At 32.4% G+C, this 23425-nt stretch overlaps 1 protein-coding gene across 1 annotated transcript in view; it reads left to right on the forward strand.

The window, feature by feature from the left end:
- The first annotated feature begins 5091 nt into the window (after positions 1 to 5091).
- Positions 5092 to 23425, forward strand: part of LOC123668588 (tyrosine-protein phosphatase corkscrew-like) — a 33965-nt gene continuing 15631 nt past the window's right edge. Inside the window, exons 1-2 of the mRNA XM_045602316.1 lie at positions 5092 to 5258; positions 16848 to 17010. Coding sequence (XP_045458272.1) covers positions 5104 to 5258; positions 16848 to 17010 — 318 coding nt within the window. The 5' untranslated portion in view covers positions 5092 to 5103. The remainder of the gene's footprint in view (positions 5259 to 16847; positions 17011 to 23425) is intronic.

A 23425-nucleotide genomic window follows, 5' to 3' on the forward strand; every position in this document is an offset into this window, starting at 1 on the left:
GATTTTGATAATTCTTTTTTTGTTCGAAAGAAGATATCCACGGTATGGTACCATGATAAGGAAACCAGGATCTGATGAAGGGATCCCATAGAAATCAAGGAAAACTCTCGAAAATCTGCATAAATTTTTATTGGGTGTACCGATTTTTAATGATTTTTAATTTAATCGAAAGTCGATGTTTATCATGTGGTCACATTTAAATTTCATCGAGATCTGATTATAACTTTTGGAGTAATCTTTGATAATGCGTATTTACTTGACTATTTTTTCATCTACCTACGTTGTATTACTTGTCGATATAATTCAAATCAGTTTTTTTCGTTTGCCTGCAAACACAATTATTGTTATACTATAGCCTTGTCCCGATTTCGCAAGGGTGTAATTAATTTATTTTAATTAAATTCAAAGGAAGTGGTATCATCATATCGCTATATTAAAATTTGTTAATGTAATTATCAGCTAAATAAATATATCTCTCTTAGAGTCATTGTAAAGGTAGAACAAATTTTTTTTGGTGAGAAAGTTTTGCACTAGCCTCGAACAAGGAAATAAAACAGAGCGGCCTCTTTAGAGCATGGCCGGTCTACGTGACTTTAGTTCTAGTTGACCTTCCTCTAGGAAGATGACTACGTTCCGCTCTATAAGGCTCCACCTATCCTTTGTTATTGTAAGATCCACTGATGATGTATTCCCGACGCATAGCAAGTGCGTCACTTAAAGTGAGCGGTGAAAAATAATAATTGTTCATTAAGTTTTAATGTACGTGTTAATTTTATTTTAGGGTTTCAAATTTATGACACACGTCGGTGTGGAACGAGTCGAACTTAAATAAAAATAATTTAAAGTGTTAATCTTGATGAATATAGAATAATAGTAAAAATACTTACTCAATAGTGTAAGTAGAATGCACTACATCACGAAAATTAGCATTAAGATAAACATATAGGTATTTTAAAAATAAAAAACCCCGAGGGTAATTTCCAAAATAAATTAGTTTTACTGGTATATTATTTTTTAAGATGTATGATTTTATTTATTTTTGTACAAACTAAACCCCGCTGTCCAATTTTGTTACAAAATAGGTTTTTACAAGTTAAAAAAAAACGATTATTGTTTAATTACGAAATTAGACTACTAGACCAGCAGGGCTATTCTGTAAATAACAATTTCGATATCGAGCTTCACCTGAGTGACAGCGCTCACTTCGAAAGCGAACCCACTTCACCTTGGTTTGGAATTCTATAAACATTCCGTACGCACAAGCGATGTGAAGTGAGTGTCGAATCGAAGAGCGGCAATTTAGAGCTGTGGTCATTTTATCGATATTCTTTTCTTATGACTTTACTTTAGAATATGTGCATGAAGTCAAGTGTCGAATCAAGTGTCGAATTGTGATGTGTGAAGCGGTAAATCCCCTTACAGAATACCGAATTCATACTATTAAATGTTAACGTTCTCACGCAACAGGGTTCGACTCGTCGCCACACTCACAAGTGTAGCGCTACGGGACTGTCGAGTTTTAATGAATACGAATTTGATATCTCACCGCGGATTCCGCTGTCGAGACACGAAAATGTTCTTACAGAATAGCACTACAGGATCGATAAATTTTGAAACAAAAAAAAAAATTAGAACAGGTTGAAACCCATTAGAAAGGTAAGAAACTATAAAAAATAAAATAAAATAAAAAATACTTCACGGGTGATTTGTGATCGGGAAGTGGGGAGAGAGCCGGGCGGGGGGGGGGGGGGATTTTAACATTGAAAGCGGTTTATCACAATTTCCGGCAAAATTAAGTCTTACCTAAATAAGTTAAATGGCAATGTTGCAGGTAATAAAAGATCTACAACATTTGTTTTAGAACATTAACATGATATTCTTTAAGATCAAAAATAATTTATAATCAATCGCTTACTATATTAAAAATATATATTCAAGAACACCAAAAAATTTATTATTTATGTATACATATGCAAATATAATTAGCATTATAAAAAGACTTTTTTGACCTTTTATTAAATTCTTTTAAAAAAAGGTCGAAAATTCTGAGAAAAGACTTAGAGCTTAGCTTGAAAGAATAAATAGTATCTATTTATTCAGTTTGCTTAAACATGAATATTGTCCGAATTGGAAATTTAAGACGTCCATCTTTTGTATTCTAAAATAATGTAATGCCATTAATGTAAATACTTACTGATTATATCGATGATGATCGACCACGATAATTATCAAAAGTGACAAGCTTGCGGTATCTTGACTGTAGAGACTTGCGTTTGACGTTAATATACCTAGTTACGGCAACCGGCAACCACAATGTTTCGGTGCTGTTCGCTCATAGATACGGTACGACAGACTTTTTATTAATTTCAAGGACAGGGTGGTTCTTGCAAAATAGCTCAAATATTATATACATATGTATAATCTATATCTATACAAATAAATAAAATTGGAGTGTCTATTTGTAATAATAAAATAACCACTTTTACTAAATGCATTTGGATGTATACACGGTACACATACCAAAATAACATTTTTTACAATTTTTGTCTGGCTGTCTGTTTGTTCAGGCTAATCTTTGAAACGGCTGGACCGATTTTGATGGGACTTTCACTGGCAGATAGCTAATATAATAAGGAGTAACTTAGGCTACTATTAAGAAATTTATTCATTTTGTAACTCTGCGAACTGAATTTTTTTTTGCAAATCTGACGACTTTTCTTTTGCAAGTCGCGGGCACGGCTGGTGAATTTAGGTTTGTAGATTTCTGGTCTAGAAATCCATTTTTCAGGTGTTCTCTAACAATAGTTCATCAAGTCCAGTGTAAATACAAGAATTTTCAAAGCTAGCTATGAAACAGCAAATTCTGTTTTATTGTTATCAGTGACTTTGTAGACCTCACATAGAGCTACTGCCCCCCGATTCAGCCTTTGCTTATTAAAAAGTTATCGTAAAGAAAACACTAAGTAGTTACGGACGTTTTGATGAATAATATGTATAGAGTTCTGTAATTTGATTAATTATATCTGAATTTATTGCTAAATCAAGGTCGCAAATGTTGGTAATCCAAGTTTTTTTATTTAAATAACGACGTTAGTTTTTATGTAAGTAGATATACTTAAAATCACTGATAATCTAAATTTTGATATGATAAAGCAAATTCAAAATACTTTTTCGGACTAGTTACATCGCTGCTCCAAATATATATTTGTATTATAAATATACACAGGTTATAGTTTCAATAGAATAATGATAATAATAAATCTTATGTATTTCATTACTTCAGCCTATCGCAGTCTACTGCTGGACATAGACCTCCACAAGTTCACACCAAAAATGGCGTGAACTCATGTGTTTTGCACATAGTCACCACGCTGGGCAGGCGGGTTGGTGACCGCAGGACTGGCTTTGTCGCACCGAAGACGCTGCTGCCTGTCTTCGGCCTGTGTATTTCAAAGCCAGCAGTTGGATGGTTATCCCGCCATCGGTCGGCTTTTTAAGTTCCAAGGTGGTAGTGGAACTGTGTTATTTCTTAGTCGCCTCTTACAACACCCACGGTAATAGAGGGGGTGGCTATATTCTTTACTGCCGTAAGCTAACAGCAAATTGTTTGTATTTAGTTGTTTTTAAATTTGTAATAGGCAAGAAATTGGCTAGTACTTAATTGAAAACTAAATTTTTATATGAATCCTTTTTCACACCACAGAGTGACCATGATATAAAGTAGTCGATTACTCATATAATTTTTCCATAAAATTTTATAATTATCGCAATATCAAAAGCCTGCGAGACAAATATCCTAGAGGTGGCGCGAAAAATATCGAAAAACCTTTAACTTAATTTTCTCAAAAGAAAATCTCAATTATAATTTTTTATACTCGTACTTACTCTCTGGGATTTTATAGAATAATGGATATCTGTTGAACATATAATGACCAAAACTTTTAAACTTCCATTTACGTAATTCGTCACTCCCTCAAATCTTAACACATGCAACTTTAGACACATTTACATAAATAAGTGAAAAAGTTAGTGCTTAGATTGGTTTTTAATCATGTATAACTAGTCTCAAAAGCAATTTAGCTGTACCTACTAATATAATAAAAGTTAATAATTTATTCGTTTGTTTTAAGTTAAATACTTATGTTGAATTTAGGGATTTCCTCACCATTTCCAAATATTCTTTTTGTGTTATAAAGTCTCATTAATTAGTCTTTAAGATGTAATATTTTGACTCCTATGAGTGAGGTGATGATAGATAACAATCGGAATACTTTATAAATATATAACTAAAAGTTACTTAAACTAAAAACGCACACATATTATCACTATTATTCACCTTAAAAAGTATATTATATTAACCCATAATTTTAGTAATTTCTTATCAATTATTATTTTTATAATAATATTAGCTGTGCCCGCGACTTCGTCCTGGTGGAATTTAATAAAAAGTTCTTGTTAGCCGCTATAAAATAAATAAATTTCAAAAATAAAAAGTAGTCTAAGTTACTCCTTGCTACATCAGCAATCTGCCAATGAAAGTCCCGTCAAAATCGGTGCAGCCATTTCATTGACGAAAATTGTAAAAAATGTTATTTTGGTTTATGTACCGTGTTCCATAATTATGCATTAAGTAAAAGACCAATTATTTTAATATTACAAATAGACACTCCATTTTTATTATTTTATTGGTATATAGATAGACAAGTTAAGGGGTGGGTTACATAGATTTTAAATCTCCTCATAGTTCAATATTACCTCATTTTATTTTAACGTAATGCTTACTTATTTGTACATTTGTTTGATATAAGTATACTTTTATGTCAAAATGACGTTAATCTTTCAAGAAGGTCTGAATGAGATACCTAACAAATGTTAGTATATTTAACATGATTACAGGTTATTAACAAGCTCCTCAGGTTTTTTTGTCTTCAAAGGAATAACAATTTTAGTACCAAGCGCAGAGTGCAGACAGCAGACTCAGAAGACGTCCGAGAGAAGTGCGCATTCGAGTTTGAAACAGCGCGCGAAGCAGATCGCTTTGCGGTTACGGTCGTGCGTATTTATAAAGAACTTGAGACTTGTAAGTTTCCGTGAGCTTAAGTGATGTCGAAGGATAGCCCCAGGCTGAGCCGGCTAGGCGTGCTGGCCCCCGCCGCGTTGTCGGCCTGCATGGATGCTTCGGTACTGGCCGTGCCCGCAGCCGGCGCCATAGTCTCTACAGTCCTTAAGGAACTTAGCAAGGCTTTCATGCTCAAAAAGTGAGTACCAAAATAATAACAAATATAAAATGTTTGTTGTTGCTTGTTATATAGATGTAGCCAAGTAATCAGGTCGATAAATTTTCATATCCAGAATTTTTTTTTTAATAAAAACATATATTCATTTGGAACTCCCTTCATTCATGTTACAAAACTGTTATACAATGTTGCGTAAATATAGCGAATCCATATTGAGATGATTTGTTTTTATTACTTGTAAGGTAATCGACACTGATATCTATGTTTGAACATAAATGAGCTGCCTAATAAACATTTGGGGTTTATATAATATTTTATGTTAATCTGAATTTGTGTATATTACATATAGAGATGTCTCTGGTAAAAAATGTTACGGTCAGCTTTGCGATCGTTCAAACATCAACATATAAACATACCGTTTGTATAGTAGTTTCCGCGGTATTTGCTAAAATGTAACAACGTGTATTTACAAAATAAAAGCGTTGCGGGGATTTGATAGTATACAGAGACATTCGATGATACAATTAATTAATTGTTCTTGAAGTCATACATGCGTATTAGTCATAAACTATGCAATGAATGCATAATATGAAGGAACGATTCTCTGCTTTAATCTCTATTCTCAAGTATTATAATAAGTTCTATACTTCAAATAAATACAGCAATTACCATGAAGAATCCATTTAATATCTAAGGACAGATCGATTGACGTGCTTCAAATGTATAATAACATATTAAGCATGCTACTCATTAATAGCTTGATCGGAATAGCTCAACATTTCATATAGTTGTACATGTAGGTACGTACACCTAACATAAATCAAATAGCATTTTTTAACCAATTCCAAAAAAGGAGGACGTTTCTCAATTCGATTGTATATATACATATATTTTTTGTTGGAAAGGAGATATCCTAAGGGTGGCACCATGATAAGGAAACCAGGATCTGATGTGGCATTCCAGAGAAATCGATGGGAACCATCGTAAATCGTTATAGTGACTAGTGCCTTGGGTAATTTTTTTCGTCTGCAAAGGTCGTATTAGTTGTCGACGTAATTTAAGTCGTTTTTTTTTCGTTTGTTAGCAAACACAGTTATATTATGCTTATTTAAATGTTGAGCTATTTTAATTTTTTAAACAAGAAATAAATTATTATTAGAACTAAATTCACTATCAAGTTATAATGAGTAGAGCTTAGCCAGCTAAAATAGTTTGATCCTACGGAACATTACTCGGATTAAAGTTAGTATGTGACTAAATGGTATGACAAAATACGCAGAAACATCTACTTCCTAATGCGGCGTTAGTGGGCAAAGTGGTTCGCTTGTGACGAAACACTGGAGGTCGCGGAGGCGGCTTGGAGGCCGCTCGGGCACCTGCACTCATTCATCTTAGCTATTTGTAATTTACAGGCTTACTTACACATCCGATTTAAAGCTGGCCTTAAATTTAATACACGTTTGATTATCGCATGCAAATATAACGAGATTGTTGACACATTCGGATGAGATCAATATAAAATAAGCATAAGTCAAGGTAATAATACTTCCTACATACTAAAGTAAAATTAATTTGTATATAATTCAATTACAGCTAGAACACTCAATTGTATTTGAAGTCTGAGAAAGTTACATACTTTATGCGTGCGTAATGTCATTGCACTCGTTTGAACAATTTTTAGTTAAAAAAAGGTATCGTTAAGTTAACGAAAAATTACTATTATTTTTATTTGTAACTAGCTGCCCGGACCGACTTCGTTCTGTCAAAAGTTAACAGTAATTTTATTTTTATTTTTTATTGTTATTTTTTATTATTAAAACCTTACGGAACATACAAAAAATAGCCGAATTAGTCGAGCCATTCTCGAGTTATACTCTTAGCAATATTTATTTATATAAGAAGATTATTTATAATAGAATAAATTTGATTTGAACACAGTATTGTTCGTAATTTCTAATATCAAAGAGACTGTGTTAGGTTCTTTGACGTGTATAGATAAATAGCTAATTAAAATACTTTGTTTTTATTGTAAATTATAGCATGTAAAATGCTAAAATAAAGTATAATTTTCAATTTACTATAATACCCTACTTTTTTCGAAGACAGTACATATGAGAAAACTAACGAACGAATTGATGACCACAATGTTACGATAAGAGATAGGTAATATACAAAAAATGGCGATATAATTACCTACTTACAAAAACAAACTTAACTACGCTATTTATTTAGGAATGTTACTAAATAAGTAAATCAAAACTCTTTAGCAAAAACTTAAGATGAAACGATCGCAAAAAAATTCAATTTTCAAACTATTGTTTCGAATGTTTATATTATCGTAGTTTACAACTTATTTGTTGTTATTGGTTTTGTGCCGTGTGCACATACCTATTTAAGTAACGTTCTAATTTATGTTCAAATTTGGTAACAGTATTTTGTAATAGGATAAGTGTTTATATTGTAAGATCTCTGTATCTTCAGTCATTCTGTAGAACGCATAATAAAAAGACGTGAAATTGGATTAGTGGTTTGTTCTGGCACCTTACTTAATATTAAATAAATAAGTAATACCTCAAATCAAAGGTATATTTGGTGACCCCGACGTGATTACAGCATTGTTCATACTTATTAGCTAATAAAAAAATATACACTAGATTAGACTTGCAAAGAGCTTATCACAATATCGGTATAGCGGAGCAGGATATAGAAAAAACTGCGATAACAACGCCATTTGGTTTATATGAGTTTCCAAGAATGACGTTTGGCCTTAGAAATGCAGCTCAGACCTTTCAAAGATTTTTAAACAATGAAGTTTTTCAAAATCTCAATTTTTTATTCTCGTACATCGATGACGTCATCATAGCGTCATCTTCAGAAATCGAACATCAAGAACATTTAAAAATTGTATTTGAGAGATTAAATAAATTCGGCTTAACTATCAATTTAGCGAAATGCGAGTTTGGGAAAACTGAATTAGACTTCTTAGGGTTTCACATTTCTGAAAAAGGACTAGGCCCCCTAGAAGATCGCGTTAAAGTATTGAGTGAGTTCCCAAGGCCACAAACAATTGATGAGTTAAGACGTTTTTTAGGAATGATAAATTTTTATAGACGTCTTCTCCCAGGTGCTGCAGGTGATCAAGCGAAATTAAACATATATTTGAGAAATACTAAAAAAAGAGACAAAAGCCTTATTCAATGGACTCCAGAGACAAAAGAAGCCTTTGAACAGTGTAAGCAGAGTTTAAAAAATGTTAAGTTACATTATCATTTCCTGTCGCTGGTGCTCCTATCTCTATCATGACGGACTGTTCTAACACGTGTGCTGGAGCTGTACTTCAACAAAAGGAAGGTACTTCATGGAAACCTCTAGGTTTTTTTTCCAATAAGCTTAGTGAGGCTCAACAGCGCTATAGTACATTTGATCGAGAATTATTAGCTATATATATGGCAATAAAGTATTTCCGATACTTAATTGAAGGACGACCTGTTATTATTTACACTGATCATAAACCGTTAGTGCAAGCATTTAAGAAAAATTCTTTTGGTAATAACGATACCCCTAGGAGATTGAGACATTTAGACTATGTGATGCAATTTTGTACAAAAATTGAGCACATTAAGGGTTCAGAAAATACAGTAGCAGATGCCTTATCTCGAATAGCTACCATCGATTTCTCGTCCACAATCAATTATGAAGACCTAGCTAAGTCACAGAGTAATGACACAGAGCTATTAGATCTATTAAAGTCTAAAACGCTAAATATTAAAAAAGTGAAAATCCCGAACTGTAATGCATATATCTATTGTGAAACATCGCATGGAAAGGTACGTCCATATTTGCCGTTGGAATTCCGCGCATCGGCTTACAACGCCATACACGGAGTTAGTCATCCCGGCATTCGAACCACGAGAAACATGATGCGAGAAAGATACTTTTGGAAGTCAATGAACAAACATATTGCATCATGGAACAGATCATGTTTGGAATGTCAAAGGTCCAAAGTTCAAAGACACAATGTTTCGCCGTTTAAGTCCTTTGAAAAAAGTGATCGATTTGAACATATTCACATAGACATCGTGGGTCCTCTTAAATACTGCAATGGATATCGGTACTTATTAACAATGTTAGATAGAAGCACTGGTTGGCCCGAAGCTTATCCTTTAAAAGATATAACAGCAGAAAGTGTAGCTGAAACCGTATATTATGGCTGGATTGCTAGATTTGGTTGTCCATTGAGAATAACGACAGATCAAGGACGTCAATTTGAGTCTAATTTATTTAACCAACTAGCGAGAAGAATGGGAATAACCAGAATTAGAACAACAGCATACCATCCACAGGCAAATGGTGCAGTTGAAAGGTGGCATCGTTCACTCAAAACTTCTCTTATGTGTAGAGGTAATACAGAGAATTGGGTCAAAGAGTTACCTAGCGTATTACTGCGTTAAGAGCAAGTTACAGAGATGACACCCAGATAAGCGCAGCCGAGTTGGTGTACGGTGAAACTATAAGACTTCCTGGTGATTTCTTTGAGTTAAAAAAACCAGAAATCTCAAGTGAAGAATCATTCTTACAAGCACTTAGACAGAAAATAAGAGATATATCATCAGTACCTAGACGCCAATTACGTCAAAAAGAAATTTTCGTTCACCCGGAGCTTGAAAAATGTTCTCATGTGTTTGTTCGTTGCGACCGAATATCAAGTTCACTGACTCCACCGTATTCTGGCCCATATAAAATTTTGAGTCGAACAGATAAATATTTTAAAATTCAAGAGGGAGATACGCAGAAAAATATTAGTATAGACAGACTCAAACCTGCATTCATGTTATATTTCGATGACAATGCAAGATCGCCCAATATGGAACGGTGTAATATAAACAAATCGCCTATAGTGACAAGATCAGGGCGCATCAGTAAGCCTACGGTAAGATTCACTCTGTAGACGCCTGTCATCAAATTTATTATATTGGCCGCATCTTTACATTTTAATACATTTATTTTTGAAATAATAATATCAAAATGGGTAAATCGGAAAGCAAACAAGAAAAAGAAGAAATCATTATTGCACAGACAGGTGCAGGAAACAGTGCAATGGCCTCAGAAACGGCCACGCACTATAGCACTAGGGTAGAGTTGTATTCTCTCGCAACTCTGACCGTGGTACTCTGTGTTATTGCCTTCATTTTATGGAAACGCTGTAAAACTCAGTTTGCAAGCTTTACGAGAAGGACACTACTGGACAATTCTATTGTTGTCATGAGACAATCAGAGCAACGACAGAACCAAGGATGCCAGCAAGTGATTGTTTAGTGAAAGTGCAATAAAATAGTAATGTGTTATCATGTCATATAGATATTTAATATAGCAGTTATGTGTACCCAATTGTAAGCGTAGTCTATATGTAATTATAATATTATTTGAAGTAATGAAATGTGCGTATCGTAATAATTATTTTTGTAATGGTTAAAATGATAGAGGTTAAAGTGTGTTATGATTTTTATATTATATCATATATGATTTGCATTATGTATTTAAACTATAAAAAAAAAAAAAAAAAAAAAAAAAAAAAAAAAAAAAAAAAAAAAAAAAAAAAAAAAAAAAAAAAAAAAAAAAAAAAAAAAAAGAATATTTTGCAACAAATCCTGTTTTTACGACACCTTTTCATTTTTATGTTTTCTTTTAATGTGTAATGTAATAGTAACCTGTTTTCTTTTTTTGAAGGGGGGTATACTGTGCCGTGTGCACATACCTATTTAAGTAACGTTCTAATTTATGTTCAAATTTGGTAACAGTATTTTGTAATAGGATAAGTGTTTATATTGTAAGATCTCTGTATCTTCAGTCATTCTGTAGAACGCATAATAAAAAGACGTGAAATTGGATTAGTGGTTTGTTCTGGCACCTTACTTACTTAATATTAAATAAATAAGTAATACCTCAAATCAAAGGTATAGTTTCTATACCTCGCTAACACGTTTTTGGAAAGGCGTTCAGTGAGTGCTTGTTGAAGTAGAACTTCTTTACGGACGCTTGACTTCGGGAGTAAGCTGGTGAATCTGTGACGAGAACGTTACGAAAAGTGTGATTGGGTGAGGCGATCGGAGCAAGAGAGAGAGAGAGAGAGAGAGAGGTGCAAGAATACATTTTCTTCCCTTCTTTCTTTCATAGTCAGTTACGTTTCGTATATTTAAGACACAGTGCAGGCTTAGAAAGAAGCTTGCTAAAGAAGTTTTACTTCAATCGTGTGGTCTAAAGTACACTCGTTTTTCCTAAATATATATTTTTGGTAGTAAGCGTTTATTATACGTTATACTAATCTGTAATCATGTACCGTGACCACTGTCTAACTACACGACGCCTCTTTACTAATTAAAGCGAAATTATATGACTCATTATATAACTACTTTCTTACTAACTTATACACAATAACTGTGAGGTAACATTGACTTCGAACATAGATTACTCATGCGGGTTACACTAACTATAAAAATCAATGAGTTTCATACTATTTATAGCTAGTGAAGTTTATTGGTTTTTGTGACGTTCGTATCGTTCTAAATTGATAAAAATTATCGGTTTCGTTTTACCGGTACTTAGATTATGACAACTTATAGGCTTATAGATTAAAAGGTTAGGTACAAATACTATCGAAGTAATTATGTTATCCAATGTAATGAATATGCATATTGACAATTATCATAATATTGTGAATAAAATTGGTTTAAAAGCTGGAACGCTTGGTGACAATGTTCTTTATGCAATGCAATATCAATAAAACAAAAATACCGTACAGGGTCAGAAAATCCTACTCTCGCGCTGTATGCTGTATCCTACTGTCGCGTATATTTCTTCAACTAAAAATTAATGATTTTGCTCTAATTTCTGCTGTGTGTATTCCTTTTTTTTTTGTGTGAGAATATTACTAATACATTCGCATCAAAAGTAATTTGCATTGCTGTATAATAAGACATTTTTCTTCATTTTAAGTACCATGGACGAAATGAATTGATATCAATATCAATATAATAAAGAACCTCAAATAAGTTGTTCCAAGTGCACACACACACACACACACACACACACACACACACATACACACATCAGCCTATCGTAGTCAACTATTGGACGTGGAGGTCTACGCTCTCTACGACCGCAGGCCTAGCTTTGTCGCACCACCTTCGGTCTGTGTCTTTCGAAGCCAGCAGTTCCAAGTGCAACCCAATCAAAAGTATATTCGCGTTAAGAAAATAGTGACTTGTTGCTGCCACTATAGCCACGCTACACCACGGTGACCAATTAGATCAATGTATATAAAATGTCGTGTTCATATTGTGTGACAGTGATATTTCACTGTTCTCTTAGCCCTAACAGTCTGTATACGCCTTTGTACGTAGTTGATAATATATCTATAAGTGCAAGTTTTTAGCGCAACCTTGCGATTGCTGAAGGATTTCCTACGTAACTGTGGATAATAAAAGATTTGGAACAAACTGGTTGTTGACAGACGGTCAGACATTGACAGGCGTTAGGCGTGGCCTCCTTTTTCACTCAGATGTAGGCTTCTTATAGAAGTATAGTATTTATTACAAACACGTTTTAACCGCTTACAGTTAACATATTAATGAACAAGTGTATTATTAGTAATGAACACAGAATAGGAAAGAATAAATGAATAATGTTTTACATATTAGAAGCCTGTACCTTTTTATTATTATTAACGAGGCATTGTTTAATGAAACTCATCGGCAGTATACTTGCTGTCAATACTGTAAAAACTTTACGAAACGGGTTCTGAATTATGAATGAACGTTCTTGTATGAAAGTAGTTTCTTTTTTCTTTGTGCGATTATTGTTGTAAATTTATTTTAAGGCTAATAAAAGATTATGTTATTCGAGAGATGAAGAGTAATTTACAAAAGAAATTACCTTATTGATTTTTTAAACCTCAAAAGCGGATATAACTGGAATTTTGATAAGCTGTTAATGAATAAAAAAAGCACCTTGTAACAGAAAATGCACGTTAGTAATGTAAACCGATGAGATCAAAGACTTGGACAGAATTTGTTACCTCTTTAGGAATATATACATTATAAAATTTACTTTACCAGGATTAAAGAGATTTTTAGTGTATTTTTAATGTTCGCAGTGTCAATCACCTGAGTGCGAGCTGTGATACCGGTTTGTAACATTTTGCAGTAAATACTATATAGTTGAACTACATGCACGGTTTTTTTATGATGTCGAACGCTACGCAAAAAGAACATGGTTTATTGCAGCCACGGGTTACACCCATATACCAAACGCTAATAGGTAGCTACTTCAAGCCAGAAGGGTGCTAATCATCAAAATCTGGAGGGATTATTGTTTGAGATAAATTAGCTAAAATAGCGAGACAAGAACATTTAATTCAAACACCTATTTTTCAAAAGTCTCTCAGGATTCCTCTTAAGTATTATGTGTAAGGCTTTCCCACAATAAATATAAATATTTATTGGCTTCTAAGTGGGTTTTGGGTGGGTTTTTTTCTGATGGGATTCTGCAACATTAAAAATAATTTGTAGAAACAAATGCACAAAAGGCGGCCTTATTGCTTAAAAGCAATCTCTTCCAGGCAATCTTAGGACAAAGGACGGTATATTGACGGTGTAGGTGTACAGTTTAATTTTATAAACAATAATAGGAAACAACTCAATAAATAGACATACATACCTACATAGATAGATTGTTTATATACATACATACACACACATGCACACATAAGTTCATACTACATAAATAGGAAGTTTCTAAACAAGATTAATAGTGACAGTGTGAGAGTGAAACCTAAAGCAAAGGATTAAATCCCATTCATTTTAAGAAAGTGTTGTTTAACGGATTTCTTAAAAACAGGAAGAGATTAAGAACGTCTAATCCACAGAGCAAAGAATTTAAAGTCGAGCAGCTTGTACAGTGAAGGATTTGGGGTAGAAAGTAGAGGAATGAAAAGGAATATCAAGAAGTAGATTGTTGTTCGACCGTAAAGTACTTTCATATAAATCATTTAGATATTTAAACCGCTCCTACCTAAAAAGGTAAGATGGAGTTGCCGGAATAAACATAATGCAATATAAATTGCCTGAGAATGTGAGTATTCCTGCGAAGGCGAATTGGGAGTCACTTGAGTTTTTTGCGAAAATCGGAAATGTGATCATATTTGCGGAGACCAAATATGAATCAGATACATAGATTTTGAATGCGCTCAAGCTTATTCAATTGCTCCTCGGTTATGTCAAGATAGGAAGTGTCAGCATAGTCATAGGTAGGTAAGAGAAGTATGTATGAGCGCAAATTTGGTGGACGGAGGAAGGAAATTTTGCAGCATGCGAAGGGATCCCACAGTAGAAAAAAACTTTTCGACTTATCTCACAAACCTGTGGACACCAAGAGAGGTTTTGATGAAATATGATTCCTTAATTTGTCACTTTTTCGCTATATGGAATTTCAACACCGTTAAAAATTACAAGAGGTAATTGTGTCTTACGCGAGGAATAAGTTTAGAGCTTCCAATAATGATAGCTTGTGTTTTTCTTGGATTCATTGTTAAGCCAAAAGATTTACTCCATTTAGAAATGGCTAGTACGTCTTCGTTAATACGAGAAACAGCCTCTGGTAATTCTGTAATGGTACAGTGGGTGTAAATTCATCATCATCAGCAGCTTATATGTAAGTTTGTAAGATAATAGTTTTTTATTGTATGAACTAAAATCCAAAACTTTTGAGACCTTCATGGTTTTTTGGCACATATAGAGGAGTCAATTTTGGTTTAGTCTCTTTCATATATTCAGATACGGCTGCTTAGGATGCACTTTAATTGTGAGTTATTGATGAGATGATTGATGATTATGAAATATTTACTTTTGCGAAGACATTATATGCATATACGACTCGAGCCTGCAAAATCAAACAATCAAGTTTCTCCGTAATTATGGTTAAATATGCACAGGTATGCAACGACATGAGATGCAATACGACATGAGATGTTAGGTAGTGATTTGTTACTAAACGACCCTCTACAGGTCATTACGAAAATTAATATCTCTACCCTATTTTAGAATGAATGAATACAATGTGTTATTTTACCCGCCTATGTCATTTTGTACGACTCTCTCCAAAGCTAATTGATGATGCAAAAATTTAATATGTTTAATATAGTTTTAGTCTTATACGGTAATTTAATAGTAATCAAAAATATTTGAAACAAGTCATAAAATAATTAATATTGATTTTCCAAAATATTTATCTTATCCATAAATTCGTACCTAGTTTTTTTCTTTTTCAACCGAACCGATATAGGTAGATTTTCTTATGATTTTTGTTGACCTGTTCAATTTTTTTTTTGGTGAATGACTGATCTTAAACCAAATTTTTAACCAATTTTTAAGATAAAATCCGATCCGGTGCGTTTGTGTATACAGCCGCAGAGAGGGAAACATATGCAATAAAGCTACGAATTACGAAACTGTCAATTCAGCTTTTTATGGTAGGTAGGGTATACATAAAAAAACCTCTAATTGACGGACATCTTAAATGTGCAATTAAGATATTACCGAAGCTTATTTTTTACAGTATAATCGTCCTTTTCGTCGAAAACCATTTAAGTCTTTAGAAAAATATTATATTAGGTTTAGGTCCAAATTCTTCGGGATTATTAATGTTGGGAAAACCCCTATGTTGCAGTATTCTGACGCGCCGTATTGACACAATACCTATAGTGAAATTACGCAAACAAGAGGAAATATTTATTGCTGTATTTTACAATCAATAGCATCTTATTTTTCGCGGAAGTTGCAACTTAGACATTATTACGATTAACATAATTATCTGCCAGTAAATATTATACAGTCAAGGCGCTTTATTAATTAATAAGATATATTCTATAGCATTAAATTAAAAATACAATCTCTACATTTATTCAAGTAAAAGTTTCCTACGCATGAAACATAATTTGTCTATTATTTATTTTTAACCTTACTCGTTAGAGCTTACAAACAAATGATATTGTTTTTTTGTATTAACTACACAAAAATTACAAATATTTTAAAGCATCTGTCAACTATCTATAAATTTTCATTAGGTTTGTCAATTAAAACAGAACACGTCGTGCTTACGGAATTGCAATTTGGGACAATCGACAATACAAATGCTTGGTATGTGCGGAGATCGAACTCGCGATCGCTAGCGCAACAAACGGTGTTGCGAGCGCTGTGTCAACTCATCAATTATCCTTCGATAAATGTTACAACAATAGATAATCACTAATGCATTTTATGGTGGTTTCATTATATTTTATTAAATTATGATGACATTACAAGCCGTCCATGTAATCACTTGCGCTGTTTTACCATATGCTCAGTGCTTTGTACGACACCATCTCAGTGTGTAATAGTAGTGGCATTAACTTGACTTTGATAAATAGTGTTTAGGGTCACTATTTCGTTCCTGAAAATAAACAATTGCTATAAAAAAATAATATGTTATCGAAAATTATCTAAAACTCTATTTCAACAAACAAAAGTTACTAGTATATAAGCTGTAATCATTAAAACAATTAATTCATTATTACAGATGGTATCACGGAATAATGTCTGCAAAAGAAGCTGAACACTTAATGATGGAGAGAGGAAGGAATGGTTCGTTTTTAGTTCGCGAGTCGCTAACACACCCGGGCGAATACGTGCTGACGGTGCGTGTTCATGGTCGCGTCAGCCATGTTATGATCAGAAAACAGGTAAGTTAGACTTATTTATAGGTTTTTTTTTTAAGAAATCTCATAAGAGAGATGATAACAGCATTTAAATTATATCAGTGTAAATTCTCGTTTTTGAGAAAGAGGAGTAACATAGAAAAAGCAGATAGCTAGTGAGGACGATTACTTATCTATACGTTTTTATATCTGTCGCTCAATACCTACCAATATATCTATAAGTGAAGTTTTGATTTAAGAGCTTCTTTTATTAGATCAACAATTATTTCTACTTTTATTTCTTATTATTATTTTCCACCTACTTTACTCATTCAGCCACGAATTTTACAGCCTATCACCATTTTACGTATTACAGCTTCATCACAAGATCCTCAAAAAATATAATCCAATCTTCCATAGACAGTATCATTTATTATAACTTAGCGTGTAAACTGTAAAGTAAACCATCATATTCTTTTATGGTGAAAAATGCTAATGCAAGATTTGGCGCGATCGCACGATAAGACAGTGACCGGCCATTTGCACCAATCAGAGTGCTATTCAATTCATGTACCGACGACGAGTTACTCACGTGTATTTGTTTATTGTCGTTCGTGCGTTCGTATTGCAATTGTTTCATCTGCAATTAAAGTGGAAAACTTTCCACCATACTACCTATAGCACTCGCAATACAATGTATTGGACCATTTTTGAAAAAAAAAAGAAATCTCATAGATCTAAATTAGACCGTTTAATTTCATTCCGGGACATCTCCGGCGATACGGAAGTCCTTCGTTAAAAAAAACAAACGTAGACACGTGCATGCAACGAAAGAAATGGTCAATTTTCTTTATTTGGGAGGAATCCAACGGACATTGACTTATGCCTCAAAATGGTCACAGAACAGAATCTGCTTACCACGACTCCACTTAGTCTTGTTTGGCCTACCCCTAAAGCGTTCTGTAGAAGTCGGAGGCGCGGACCCACGCTCGCCCAGGTGTCTGCATTTTGTTTTCCAAGGGAGAAGGGGCTGCACCTTCGGAAGCGCCGGAGACGTCTCGGAACGATATTTCTATACACAAATTGATTAAAAATAAAGTGTTTTATTTTGTCTCCCCTCAAAAGTTTCTGGGTAATATTAGTGACCATAATTACATATTTGATGGCAATTTTAGCTAAATTTTGACGGTCAACTAATGTGTGATGAGTTACATTTTAAACGTACTGAGTTAAAAAATAATTGTGTTTATAAAATAATTGTTGTGCTGGCAAACGAAAAAAAAAACCGACTTCAATTACATCGACAAGTAATACAACGTAGGTAGACGAAAAAATAGTCAAGTAAATACCGTAAAACCTTACAAGACTGCCCAGCTTATCTGAGTTTGCCCAGCAAGGCACTTTTCACAAATATTTAAAAAACAGGCAACATTTTATTGCGGTGCTTAGTTTTTGAACTATGGAAGAAAATTGAATATGTCTCCTGCAACACTAAGTAACTGATTTTTCCTTACGTTACTTCAGTTGGCTATTAAACTGTGTTGAAACTGGTTGAAGTATATTTTGCGGACCAAAATTCGTGTGAAAAACTTTCTTTAAAATTCGATTTGTAATAATCCCAGGTGGGCAAGTTTTTGACCATTGTTAGTTTGTGATAAATATACAGGAAAGATCAAATATCCGATGCGAAATCTCTCTTAAATTCAAAAATATGATGGTGGGCAATGTCAAATTAGTTTTTCTAAAGTAGTGGTTACAACTTTGCCCACCAAAATACTATCGTTAAGGTTGTCACCTCAATGTTAAAATTGGATTCGAGATAAGTAGATACTTATTTTTTTTATATTAATTTCGAAACTACCTAAGTAGATACCTAAATAGTGATTTAATAATCCTTTGTTTTCATTAATTTTGTAATCAATACATGAGCTAAAAATGAAAATATTGTTGAATAATTGTGTTTGCAGGCAAACGAAGAAAAACCGACTTCTATTATATGACAAGTAATACAACGTAGGTAAACGAAAAAATAGTCAAGTAAATACGCATTATCAAAGATTACTCCAAAAGTTGTAATCAGATCTCAATCAGAAAATCATCAAAATCGGTACACACAGTAAAAAGTTATGCGGACTTTCAAGAGTTTCCCTCGATTTCTCTGGGATCCCATCATCAGATCCTGGTTTATAATGGTACCGAACTAGGGATATCTCCTTTCTAACAAAAAAAGAATTATCAAAATCGGTTTATAAAGGACGGAGTTATCCCCGAACATACATAAAAAAATATATACGGTCGAATTAAGTAATCTCCTCCTTTTTTTGAAGTCGGTTAAAAAAGTACATTGAATATATTTTCAACATAATTAGGGTGATTTTGGATAAAAGTATTTGTTAATTTTGTTGAATTTATTTATGTTTAAATTTATCTCAGGATGCATAATACTAAGCCTAAAAACACAAGAAAGAAAAGCCTTCGCCTTCGAACTCTAACACCTAACACTATTGAAAAGAAGTCAGTTTAATAAGCACACTATTTTTATTAACGATAGGAAATATTGTTTTAATTTATAATTCATATTTATTTTTGTGATTTATTTTTAACCGACTTCCAAAAAAGGAGGAGGTTCTCAATTCGACTTTTTTTTTTAATCGAAAGGTGGTGTGTGCCAATTGGTCCCATTTAAATTTATTTGAGATCTAACAACTACTTTTCCAGCTATATCTAATAATGCGTTTTTACTTGACGCTTTTTTCGTCGACCTACGTTGTATTATACCGCATAACTTTCTATTGGATGCCGATTTTGATAATTCTTTTTTTGTTGGAAAGGAGATATCCCTAGCTTAGTACCATGATAAAGAAACCAGGATCTGATGATGGGATCCCAGAGGAATCGAGGGAAACTCTTGAAAATCCGCAATAACTTTTTACTGGGTGTACTGATTTTAATAATTTTTAATTTAATCGAAAGCTGATGTTTGTCATGTGGTCACATATAAATTTTATCGAGATCTGATTACTACTTTTTGAGTAATCCTTGATAACGCGTAGTTACTTGACTATTTTTTCGTCGATCTACGTTGTATTATAATTGAAGTCGGTTTTTTTTTTCGTTTGCGAGCAAACACAATTATTTTTAGTAAAGGCGGTAGGTGTATAATCATTACATAGTACATATAATACAAAGTAGCTTCCCACTGTCTGTATGCATCTTTAAAACTACTTAACGGATTTTGATGCAGTTTTCTTTAGTAAATAGAGTAATTTCAGAGGAAAGATTACATGTATAATAATACATGCATGATATATACATGCATTGATAGGACGACTAATTTAAAAAAGATTCATGAATTCTTATCATAAAATTGAGCTCAATGTAATTTATATTTGTGTTATTAATATACACATATTCCAGACATTATTTTTCCTACTAAATAACAAATAAGTGATCATTTTACATTCTATTAAAATAATACTTATTATTATAATTATTACTAAGTAGCTTTGGTTCGCTTATTTTCTAATTTTTCTTATTTTTGATTATTTGTTATCGATCTGGAAGACGCTTAAAATTCAAAACAACAGCTTAACACCCTTACTAAATGCAAGAACAGGACAACGCTTTAGTATTTTGAACAGATTGATTTAAGATTACACGTTTAGTGTATGTTTTAATATAGTATAATACGCAGCAATATTTAATAAGTAAGTGAGACGAGCCATTGGACGACATATTTTTTGCTCATTAGTACTTCACGATTTAAGCTACCTACGCATGTTAGTGCAAAAAGTCCGATGTACTTGTTTAATAATTGATCTGTACACTATTTATTGTATTATCGTTTTTTTTTAATATATTTATTTTGTAAACATATATATGTCTTCGTTTTTAGTACATAAAATATACATTTTAAGATAATAATGTTATAATTACATACTATTATAAACCCTTACGTAGTAAATGTATGTGTAAGTTTCTTATATTCGTAAAATTTATAGTTTTCTCTTAAAAAATTAATAGCAATATCGCACAAGTTAAAATATAATTTGTGTTCTTGGCAATGGCTAGGCGCTCATGCAAAGTGCAACACTAAACCCCGCTTTTCCCTTGTCATATTAAGTTTTTTTGGGTTTAAATATATGTAACAAATATTTTGTCCATAAATGAGAAACCATTGTATAATATATCATTAACTATTTTCGTTATATTTGTTATCTATAAATTCACGAATACGTCAGTGTGAACGAATAAATTTAAGCGGGCTTATAGTTTTAGTGGCAGGTTTAATTGGGAAATCTTTGGAAACTCTGAAGACAGAGTTAAATACGGAGAGGCTTGGGTAAGCAAGCCAAGTCCCTCTATGTTTGTACTGCTAACTTCTTTGTTCATTAAACAGTAAACAGCAATTTTACTTTACATTAAAATTAATACTTCTATTGTAAATTTATTAACGTACTAAATTATATTAAAATAACACATTTATTTAGTAATGTTTATGTCATGCCCTAGTTCTAAAAGCTTTTCTACTTCGTAAATATAACTTGTAAATTACTATTCACTATCTATATATGTATTTAAACATACTTGTAAGTATTTGGGGCCTAGACGTATATTTATTTTTAGAAATATATTTAATGTTTCAGTCATAATTGTCTCAATAGATGTAATATCCAATTTAACTATTCTCGTTGAACGACGTGAAAAAACAATTAAGTATTAAAAACCTAGTTTTATAAAAAAATAAAAATTACGCTGTTAAACTCTAAAGTGGAACATGATCTCAGAGAATTATCATATCATATATATGGGTTAAGATGTTTGCCTCCCTTTTTAGAAAAAACCTCACAATTACTCCACATAAATTATATACCATTTTATAGATAATTGCTTTCTCTACCCACAACTAAAAAACATATTATTGTTTTTGTATTTGTAAATTTATTAATTATTAAAAATATATATATATGACGGCTTTAATTTTGAAACAACGTTTTCAAGATTGACGGTCGGTAATTTTTTTACTTATTTAGTGTTAATTATTCGCACGGATATTGCTAGCTATTTTATTATTGTTAGGTAATATTGTTTTACAAGTACGTTTCAACGTCACCCCATCATGTCACCACGTGTTTACATACCCATGTAATATATTAGTAATTGATATTAAAAATGCAATTGACTTAAGAATGCCTACTTGCAATGTAAATTACTGTCGTCAAGTAAATTAATTGTTGTAAAAACATTATCTAATTAATCTAACAAACAATAATAAATTTTTATTTAATATTTAGCCGAAACAAACAGACAGACAGAGAGAAATCTTAAAAAATGTTATTTTGGTATATGTATCGTGTATACATCCATATGCGTTTAGTAAAAAGCGGTTATTTCAATATTACAAACAGACACTGAGCTAACTTAAAAAATATTTGTATGTATGAATGTTAATGGAATCAGAGCTGGCAAATTTAATTGACTTTTATACCACACAAACGTATTTTTTGTCTTACAAATATGAAAATAGGCTTTAAATGCTTACATATAAAATATTTTTGTTTATCATTTACTGAGATATTCTATGTTTATGCTACTGTTGAATTTTGGTTGATAGGTTACATCATTCGTCTAAGAAACTGTTTACTTAAACCGTATAACATATATTACGTAAACGTATCAATGTATATTGTATTAGTGGAATATCAATATAGCTAAAATTATCGAAGTGTAATACTATATCTTTGTATCTTCACTTACTTATATCTCCCTCTCAACTTCCGTTCGCCTCGTCTGATCACACTTTTCTTAACGCACTCGTCACGCATTCACCAGATTACCCCCAAGTCATACGTGCGTAAAAAAGTTTTACTTCAAAAAGTTTGAATCTGACGATGACCCTGGACAAAGATATAATCAAAATTTCATACTTGTAGGAAAGGTTTGTTTTGTTTGAAATTTTAATAAAGACGTTAAGTAATACAATTGCACATATCTATACTTTTCAACAGTACCTATTTCTTACGAGTTACGCTTATACCACTGAGGTCAAAATAATAATTTTGAGCATTTTTGCCTGTGTGTGTATTTATTTATTTATTTATTTATTATCATTTATAAATTTTACAATACATAAAATAATTAAAATTAGCAACAAAAAACCACTAAGGTTTCAACTGGTCCTATCGTAGCCTGTTTATGCATAAACGTTATTTATTAATGGTCACAGACAATGGTAAAGTACGACTACTCTTTCAATACTTTAAATATTAACAAAAATACGAAAAATATTTGTAATGTTTATATAATTTAAGTGAATTTTTTGCTCAAAGTATTTAAGTAATGTTGTTTTAATTTAGTTTTAATATTTCTATTTGAAATATGTTTGCACAAATCTAATATCATCGGGTATCATATAATCGGGTAGGTTGTTAATAAGTCGAGGCACAATATAAGCAGTTGT

Source organism: Melitaea cinxia, chromosome Z (genome assembly GCF_905220565.1).
Source record: "Melitaea cinxia chromosome Z, ilMelCinx1.1, whole genome shotgun sequence".
NCBI lineage: Eukaryota > Metazoa > Arthropoda > Insecta > Lepidoptera > Nymphalidae > Melitaea > Melitaea cinxia.